The sequence below is a fragment of the Pinus tabuliformis genome, chromosome 1_1 (genome assembly GCF_031772625.1).
Source record: "Pinus tabuliformis cultivar Carrire ecotype Pingquan chromosome 1_1, CPIR1, whole genome shotgun sequence".
NCBI lineage: Eukaryota > Viridiplantae > Streptophyta > Pinopsida > Pinales > Pinaceae > Pinus > Pinus tabuliformis.
The window spans coordinates 816,185,992-816,196,496 of NC_142297.1; the positions used below are offsets into that span (position 1 = coordinate 816,185,992).

Sequence of the window (10,505 nt, forward strand, 5' to 3'; positions counted from 1 at the left end):
AAGCATTTGTAAATCTACTCAAACTTATTTAATGTTTTGTCACCTAATTGAACACTCGTGCCTTAATCAACCCATTTGATCATGGTTCTTGTTTTAACACAACTGCATTCAATTAATCATTTTTCCACTAGTGTATCTAATGATGGTTGTTTTACATCACCTGATCCTCATGTTTTATCATCAAAATATTTAGATACTTTTCAAGTAGTTGAGGCAATTCAGCCTCCATGAGGTTATGTTAGGCCCTCACTATTCTAAAAAATGTTCTGAATATGACAAGATTCATTTTTCCACCGTAAGATTCTCATCCTGAATCCACACTATTAATTGAAAATTATTTTCCCCCAAGGAGTTCGGATTTCCAAGAGGATTGTTTTAAATTTCATGATCCAATATTTCATCAGTTAGAAGCATCTTAAATAACAATCCAATTCCTAAGAGCAAGTTCTGATCTTTCCTGATGTTTTCTAGGCAAGACATATAGATGTAGGTGCTTTGAAAGGAATTTTTCAAGGTTTTTTGATTACTCCTCCTATCAAAAAGGTAAGGTGGAAAGTTGGTTAAGGTTGGTTGTCATGACACATCTCCTACATCTAGAAAATACCTTTTATATTTTTTGCAAGGAATTAAAGTTCTCACATTTTTTGTTGCACATTGTAATATGTAAATTTTCATTGCCCATATCTTTGTGATTGTAGGTCGGGAGAAATTATATTGGTTTCACAGGAAATATCATTACACTTATCCTTGGTCTTATAGATGGTTAGGTTAGGAGTAGGCTTAGTTGCATTTAGTTCCTCTTGTATTGCATTCATCGTATTTCATGCTCTCCATTTAGTCTTTGTTTTTGTTTTGTTTTTATATGATGTTTCTGGCTTCAGTCTCCATTTTCTTTATCTTTTGTTTGTGCTTTTGGTTTTGTATGTATTTTCTTTCATTTTGTATTTTGTATTAATAAGGACATGTTTGAAAAAGTGCATAGCTCAAAAGGGACTTTGTTGTGGAATAACAAAGAAGTGTGATAACCACAATGCTTGGATTTTTGTTCTTCTCCTTCTTTGTTTAGGAAAATCCAATAGGTTGAACTAAGTCCAAATGAAAAATATGATTCATCCAATAGGAGAACATTGAGGAAACCTATTAGATCCAAGCTTATACTAGTATCTAAACTACTCGACTTAGTGTAAATCTACTTGTCTGTTAATGCTTGTCCAATCTAGTAGAGAAGGGTTAAGGGGAAAATCCGAAGCAAGAAAACCAATATCATAGGTCTTAAAATAATTCTATGAAGGGGAAACCTCCTCTAATCTCAATAAGTTGGGATTCCTCTTCTAGCTGTTGAAAATAATATGTGTCAATGCACAATTTTATTAAATAAATATGTAAAAGGTGAAATAAGATAAATTCTTCCTGCATAGGGATGTGAATTAAGTCACTTCAGTTGGGTATTGTATAGGCTTGTTAGCAAGGAAGCAACATTTGTACTCCTCTAGTGGCTTTGTTGGGGTGCTGTCCACGTCTCTTGGCAGTGGAACAACACCATAGATGAAAACTTATATTTTGAATATCATAAAATCACCTTGAACATTACCCTTACCTATACTGAAACAATTGTGATAGGGTGTATCTTTTAAATGTGTTCAAATGGGTAGAGAAATTTAGTGAGATGATATGTATAAAAACATGTCAAAAAGGGGAAATCGAGGTAATCAATACTTCCTAAAGCTCTGACTCTTAACTGAATTATATTCCTGTATAGATAATTTGAAGTCCTCCCAGTGTTTGGCCAAGCGTTTTCATTGCTATAGCACCCACCAAAATTTCAATACAATCGAATTTTGGAGCCCACTATCATCATCGTACTTATTTTTTCCTTGATCACCAAGTGTCACCTCATGTTATTCTATGAGTTTCAAGTTTCCTTGAATTATTCCAAGTGTCCTCTCATTGATTGGAACATCTTTAGGTTCATTTCATGGCCATAACATCCTTTTTGTTATAAAACGACACCCTTGGGTCACAGTCACACACACTTCACTCATGGTACTTGGGGAATGTGTAAAAAGTATCATGTTGACATATATTTATTATTGTTAAATATTTTCTAAGTTTTATTGATGAGTCGATAAGAGTCATACCTAGTTTTATGTTTAAACTAATTACATTCACCCCTTTTCATCTATCTCAGACTTAGACAAATCTATGGTTTAAAAGCAAGCCCATTGAGGCCAAGAGTGCATGAGTGCACCCTGAAGCCCTAACCAAGGATCCTTGGTTAGGTCCCTATACTACTAGTGTAACCCCTTCTTGTAATTAGTGCAACCCCCTTATTATATTTTTGTGCCCATGTAACCCCCATATTGTTATTATTGTGCCCCATAGAAGCCCATTATTATTATTGTTATTGTTATTATTATTATTATTATTATTATTATTATTATGCCCTTACATTATTATTGTTATGTCGGCTCTGATTATATTATGACCCCTTAGACTCCTATACACAGAAAGGATGTATTATCCTTTGCATCATCCAAAACTTGTTCAGTGGTGTACTGTAAAGGAGGTTTCCCCCTCGAAGAGACTTATTTTGAAGTCGTTGGTCTATATTTTCTCCTATTTTGTGAGCTGGTTATATAACATTTGGTATCAGAGCTTTGGATTCTAGGGTTTCGTTGCTCCAAACAAGTCATCATGGAATTTTCGATATAACACTTTCTATACAAAATTTCGTAAGATAAAAAAAAACCCATTTGAGCCCAAATCGTTCTGAACATCGGATTCTAATTTTCAAATCTTTTCTTGCTATATTTTTGGATATATGAATTGAGGAACTAGGGTTTTTGCAAGCTCTACAATTCCATCGCAAACAAGTCATCGTGGAATTTTCGTTATATTGTATGTTCTACGAAGTTTAAAAATCTAAAATTAAAACCTATTTGAGCCAAAAGATTGATGAAGATTGGACCTGAATTTCGGATCTTGTTTCACTATATTTTTGGAGATATGGGCTAAGACATTTAGGGTTTTTGTAGGCTCCTATATTACATCCCAAACAAGTGCCCTAGGAAATTCATCATACCTTTCTCTCTGAGCATCAGAATGAAATTTAGTATAAAGTTACAGAAAAAGGACAACCTTTAGTTTTCTATGTATTAGTTTCAAGTCCTAAGGTCGAAACACTGACACATTGAACTTCGTACAATTTCGCTCTACTAAACTAGTCTATAATCTGGTCATCGTGGGAGATTTAGCATAACTCTTCTTTGGAGAATTCAATATTGATCAGACTTGCTAAGTTATAAATGGGACTTAGAGGGATACCACAGGCCATAATTTTAGAACTTGAATATTTGAAATTATAGAGTTACAATTATTTAAATATCGATCTCCTAAAATCAAGAAAAATAATGACTCGAATCAAGAAAATAAAAACACCTAGTAAGAAAAATTGGATGGATGATCTGAAGAATGCGTTCAAAGATAATATAAATAGTTTTATATGGGCCATGGAAGCTAATATCGATGGTATGGAAGAAGATTTGAAGAAAGGCATGGAAGATTTGAAGAAATACATGGAAGGTTTGAAGCAAGGTGGGACAAAGCTGCTACAAGAAAGACCTCCTAATGAGGAAGAGGTAGTAGAGGAAACTCATGACGAGAAAAAAATAAATGTTAATCATGATTTCATAGAATCTAAAATTTGATTAAAGACCCACCATATTCCAATGATCAATTTGAGTAAGTTTTATCGCAAGGATCCCATAACAGGGATATTACATATGGAGAAATATTTTGGTCTACATGATATGTAACTGTTACAAAAGGTATGCATTGCATATTTATATTTAGAACCGAATCAATTTTCATGGTATAAAGGGATTTTTTCTCGTAACCACTTATCACTTGGTCAATTTTCACGAAGGAAATGATAGCACATTATGAGGATACAAAGAGCAACACCTTCTTTAGCCAATTGATAAATCTCAAACGAAAGGGTTCAATGGCAGAGCACATTGAGGGCTTAAAAAATTAAATATAAGGGTAAATGCTATTCCAGAGAAGCAGAGGATTGATGTCTTCTTAGGGACTTTAAAGGATAGCATTCAACATGAGGTTTGTCTTTGGGAACCTGATTCATTGGAGAAGGCATTCAGGCTAGAAAGAAAAATTGAAAGAAAAATAATGGCAACAAGAAATACTACCACTCACAATTATAAAGATGGAAGTGTTGTTGCTCCTAGCCTTCCACAACCTACAAGGTTGACACCACAACAATTGGAAGAAAAAGATTAAAATGGCCTTTGTTACAGTTCTGATAGCAAGTACACTAAAGGTCATAAGTGTGTTGAGAAGAAATTATTTTACATTGATTGTGAAGAAGAGGAAGATAATGATAAAGAAACGTTAAAAGAAGAGGATATACACTAGGAATCAACCACATAGGAAGAAGAAATGAATCCGACCATATATTTTAATGCATTGGCAGGAATTACCACTCCTCAAACTCTCAAGATAGAAGGACATATCAAGAAGAAAAAGGGTAACCTCACTTTCACACAGAATCGAATGAAACAACAGGCATATCAACATCACAATGAAAGAAGTTTTCATATAGTAAATTAGGTATTTTTACGAATACAACCATACAAACACATGTCCCTCAAGCAAGCTAAAAAGATAATAAATTATCACCAAAGTACTATGGTCCTTACAAGCTGTTGCAAAAGATTGGTACTATCCCATATAAATTGGAGCTTCCCGCATCTTCCCGAGTGCCCCCAGTTTTCCATGTTTCATGCTTAAAGAAGGTTATAGGAGAAAAGCTCCAGTTCAAAAAATATTGTCGGAACTTGATGAGGAAGGAAAAATCATATTGGAACCTAAAGCATTCACAGAAACAAGAACTCGACAGCTATGGAATCGATCTATTTTAGAGTATCTCATGAAGTGGAAGGACTTACCTACTGAATATTCCATATGAGAGGATGATAATTTTATACAAAAGCATCCAGAACTACTCAAGCTTTGAGGACAACAATTTTTGAAGGAGAGGGGCATGTTAGGTCCCTATACTACTAGCATAACCCTTTATTGTTATTAGTGCAACCCTCGTATTATATTTTTGTGCCCATGTAGTCCCCATATTGTTATTATTGTGCCCCATAGAAGCCCACTATTGTTATTTTTGTTCCCTTACATTATCATTGTTACGTTGGCTCTCATTATATTATGACCCCTTAGACTCCTATATATAGAAAGGAGGTCTTGTCATTTTTATCATCCAAGAATTCTTCATTTGTGTAATGTAAAGGAGGTACCCCCCTTAAAGAGGCTGATTTTGAAGTCGTTGATCTATCTTTTCTTCTATTTTGGGAGCTGTTTAAACAACATCCTTTGTTGTTCACAAGTGTTCAATGTTTCCTCCAAGGGCACAAAGTTCACTCCTTAATCCACCTTTTTCATTCCTTATTTTGAACTGCACCATTCAAATACCAATCCTTCCTTTAAGTGCACTCCTTTGACCTGAAGGAATACACCCTCCTTGGTAACACTCCTTTGACCCGAAGGCATGCGCCCTCCTTGGGAGAACTTCTTCGACCCAAATTAGTGCACCCTCCTTGAGTGCATGAGTGCACTTGAAAGGCATGAAGTTTCATGCTTTAGCCTTTAGAATTTCTCCATGCGCCCTCTCTAGTCTCTTGAGCACATGAACACACTTCGAAGGTAGGAAGCTTCATCCTTCGACCTTCGGACTTGCGTCATGCACCCTCATTGGTTTCCTTTGAGTGCTCTCCTTCGACCTGAAGGAATGCGCCCTCCCTGAGATATCTCCTTCGACTCGAATGGATGCAAACTCCTTGTTTTATTGAGCACATGAATGCACTTAGAAGGCATAAAGCCTCATCCTTTAGCCTTCAAGAGTGTTCCCTAGGCCATATTTCTCTCCTTATATCAACAGATTCAATTATTAAGTTTTTTTTTTAAATCTATTATATCAACAGATTCAATTACTAGAATTTAACTTTTCTTTTAATTTATTTCTTTAAAATTTAATAGAAACAATTTGTGTTCTTTATATATATATATATAATATTTTTAATCTTTTATATCAACAAATTCTATTATTAGAAATTAATTTATCTTTTAATTTATTTCTTTAAAATTTAATACAAACAACTTGTGATTTTAGGTTTTTTTTTTTTCAATCTAGTTAAACGAGGGACATAAAGAGAAAAGGGTTCTCATTTTTCTAGAAAAATGGTTGGAACTAATTTGGAATATAAAATACCTTGATCGAATTTATCGAATAGAAATAAAAAATGGAAAATATCATGGGGTAAAATGGAAAATATTATGGGATATATATTTTTCTCTCCCATTTGTGGTTAGTATTATATATATTATTTTTAATCTTTTATATCAACAAATTCTATTATTAGAATTTAATTTATCTTTTAATTTATTTCTTTAAAATTTAATAGAAACAACTTGTGATTTTAGGTTTGTTTTTTAATCTATTTAAACACAGGAGGGACATAAAAAGAAAAGGGTTCTCATTTTTCTAGAAAAATGGTTGGAATTAAAATGGAAAATATCATGGGGTAAAATAGAAAATATTATGGGATATATATTTCCCTCTCTCATTAAGTTAGGTGCGTTGAGCGGCGTGGAGTATGCCGTAAAACTGCTTCTGCTTGGCTAAGAGCTCGTCTTCCTCGGACGTAAGGAAACAGGTTAACGGCCCAAGACCCAGAATCTGGCATGAGAGCCTGCTCCCGATTACGGACCACCAGCAGGGTTATGCCAGGTGGCGTGGTTTTCCTATTTAACAGTGATGAGTCAAACCCAGCATTCGCGGATAGCAGCCAGAGATGGCTGTCCTCAGTGTTGGTTTGACACCTGAGTTGATAGGTTTTACCACCTTCGGAAAAAAAAAAAAAAAAAAAAGAAAAAAAAAAAGTTAGGTGCGTTGAGTAGTTAGTATATTTTATTATTTTTAGTTTGAAAAAAAATAAATTTCAATTTAAATGCTTAAATGCGTTGAAGAGGAGTTGCCCAGCAATTTGTTCACTCGCCCCTCAAAATCTCTCAGCGATTTGTTCAATCTCCCCTCAAAATCTATCCTCGCCCAATTCTTATTTGAAACAAAGTCGCCGTTATCGAAATGGTTAAAAAAATAAAGTCGCCGTTATCAAAATTGTGAAAAAAATATAATTCAGTAACTAATCTAAAATAAAATTAGAAAAAACATGAACATACATTATAATGCATAACTAACTAAATTAATCTAAAATTAAAATTAGAGAACATTAAATATATAATTTGTTATTTGTGGAGCTGAACTTGTAACGGGTGTGAACAGATAACCGCAAGTGATGCCCCGGGGCCGAACGAATGGAAATCATCGTCGGGCCAAGGCGGACCAGCCCACAGAGAAACCGGCTGTTATTGCGGCCACACTTTCGGATGTCACCTTCTCTCCTGCGTCCCTTGTACGTATATAAACAAGAAGCAATCAACTCATCTTTTCATTCACGTTTCGGCCTTGTTCGACTATGGCAGCAGCAGCAAAATGTATTGCTCTACTTCTTCTCGCAATGGCGGTGGGGGGCACCCATGCCCAGTCCACGACCTCCACGGTCTCAGTGCCAGAAAATACTGGCGAGGGCGGCGAAAGATTCAATAAGGATGTAAGGGCCGACCTGGCAAAGGGTCAATTGGATCTCGCCAATACTTTTTTGTATGACACGCTCTACGCCCAACAGCCGCCCAGTGACAGGAAGACCGTGACCTCCGTATCGCTGGTTGTGGCAAACGACATTGACGGGGCTGCCAAGGTGGACTTGGAAAGCAACACAATCTTCTTGAGCTCTGACTACATTAGCGGCTACAAGGGTGATCTAGTAAGAGAGGTCTTTGGCATTGAGTTCCAGGGGGTGGCCGCCATCTGGCAGTGGACCGGCAACAACCAAGCGCCCGCGTGGTGGTTTAACGGCGTTGCGCAATATTTCCGCTTAAGAGTCAAGTTCGCCCCAGAAGGCTTTGCTGCTCCCGGTAGCGGAGATACTTGGGAAGAGCAACAGCCTCCAAACGGTGTTACTGCCAGGTTTATCGAGTACTTGGAGACCGTTACCTCTGGTTTCGTTGGCAAGCTGAATGCGAAAATAAAAACTTCATGGAACATCGTATACTTCAAGGATGTCACTGGTAAATCCGTGGATGAGCTTTGGAAAGATTACAAGGCTAAGTATACAAAATGATCCTGACCACGTGAATTTATGCACGAGCGTAGGTCTACTATTCGATAATAAATAGCGCCATACTAGGCGGTTGGTTTTAGATCAAAATAGCATTCTATTACATATGTTAATACACATGAGCCTTTTGGTGTAATACAATTTAATTTTCATTTTCGTTTTAATGTTTATTTATTTTAAATTATGAGATTACATGCACATAAGTTTTTTTAAATACAATTTAATGTTCTGTACTCAGTTTTCATCTGCCATAGATTTATTTTAAATACTTACGAAAAGGATCTAATTCCTTAAAGTGTAAATTATTTTATGAGTCACATTGTTTTTATAGTTATTTAATTTTTAAATTTTCTATTTTGGCATATCGTTTTCTTTTTTTGGCATATATGAACAAAATTTCAACTTTGATCAGTGACGCACATCCTTACACAGTATAGTGAGTTGTAGTGGAATGAGCCTCTTGGCTCAATAAATTGGAGAATATGTCATTTTTGAGATTGTAAAAATTAAAGTAAAATTTGGAACTATACTTAGTTGAACATCAAATTCATTTCGAATTTCTTTCTTTTCTGAGATAGAGATAGAAAACACAGTTTTCTTTTTTATTTTTAAAATATCAAAACCTGATTGATTGGTTTTGTCTTCATTTTTATTAATGTTTTTAATTAAATATATATTTATTAAAATGATATTTATTATACATGGGATAAAATTATATATAAAATTAGAATGTAATTTGTAAAAATTTATTACATAAATAATTAAAAATTTACTTCAAGAGATTTACTGAAAGGAAATATTAACATCCTAATGAAATTTCATTAGCTGTGATCAAGAACCTAGCCACCTAGGGAATGGAATTTCATTAGCCTTGGCCGAAAAGCAAGTCAAGTGAGCCTTCACCACTCACTATCTTAACCTCCTTTGCAATGAAAATAGTTATCAACAAGTCTTTAATATAAAAATAGTTATCATCAAATCTTTAACATAAACGTGAGAATTTGATGTCAGCCCTCTTATGCAACATTACATAACCTCATTCTAAAATATTTCAAATAAATTTGAAAAGAAAAATAAGTATGGGAAATACTAAACCATGAATATGTTTGTAACATTTTTATGTCTAACATGATATATTTAGTTAACAGTATAATTACCAATATAGATTTATTTTAATTACAGATTTAATATGGGGATTAATTTTTTTTACGTGCAAACTGTTTTAGAGTGCTGAAAACAATGTGTTATTTTTCATTATTTCAATTGTATTTTTAAATGCTAAATAGAATATATATAGGACCAATTAAAAATTTTAACCATAAAAACTTAATTTTTTTTCTATATATAAATGTATTAAAGTTGATATCCACATAATTCAGTTAACATAGATCTTCAAATAGTTTATTTAAATCTCTTCTTGAAATAGTTTTTAAAAGTATAAGATTTAAACATTTCATCCACACATTTTTTACTTCTAATAGTCAACATTATTTTTCTATTTAGAACATAATTTTAATTTTAAATTTTATTCAAAGGGGCATAGAGAGATGGACAAAATTACACGTCCCCTCATATTGGGTTGTAGAATGAGCCTCCCGGTTCAATTATTATTATTATAATTCTTGTTTAGAATTTTATTAATCAAAAGGATTTGTAGTGCCCCTCTCCAGTTGATTGACCTTGATATGACATTAACAATGACTTAGCCTCAAGGCTCACAAATTATTCTTTGGGGATCCAAACACTTAACTCTACTATTAGTGAATGTGATGGATGTGTTTATTTCCTATTCGATATTATGATGATGATATCTTTGATGTATATGTATTATTTCTACTGATGTTATGTCGATGATACCTATGATGGATGTGCTCCTTATGTTGGCTACTTATATTAGTTCTAGTTCACGATGAACAATGATGTGAATGACTAGGAGTTGTTAATGATGCTATTATGACAATGACTAACGTTGAGAAAACTTGTTACTGATGACTATTGAGTATGGCAGGAAACCATCAGAGGCACTCGCATATGACGAGTTGATGACACCTGGTTTGATGAAAATTCATATTATTTTATCTTTGAAATTCTAAGTCGATTTCGAAACCTGCCATATATGTTTAGCTATATTCTGATGACATGTTAATGGTTGCAGGCACAGATTAGTTGCTTGATCGAATGACTCACATATGGGTGATGGGGTTGTACAGGTGGATGGAACTACATGGGAGGGCTGGGACAGTG

At 34.3% G+C, this 10,505-nt stretch overlaps 1 protein-coding gene across 1 annotated transcript; it reads left to right on the forward strand.

The window, feature by feature from the left end:
- The first annotated feature begins 7,559 nt into the window (after nt 1-7,559).
- LOC149216569 (uncharacterized) lies at nt 7,560-8,264 on the forward strand. Its single transcript, XM_089390007.1, has one exon. The coding sequence runs from the start codon at nt 7,560-7,562 to the stop codon at nt 8,262-8,264; it is 705 nt and encodes a 234-aa protein (XP_089246133.1).
- The last annotated feature ends 2,241 nt before the right edge of the window (nt 8,265-10,505 follow it).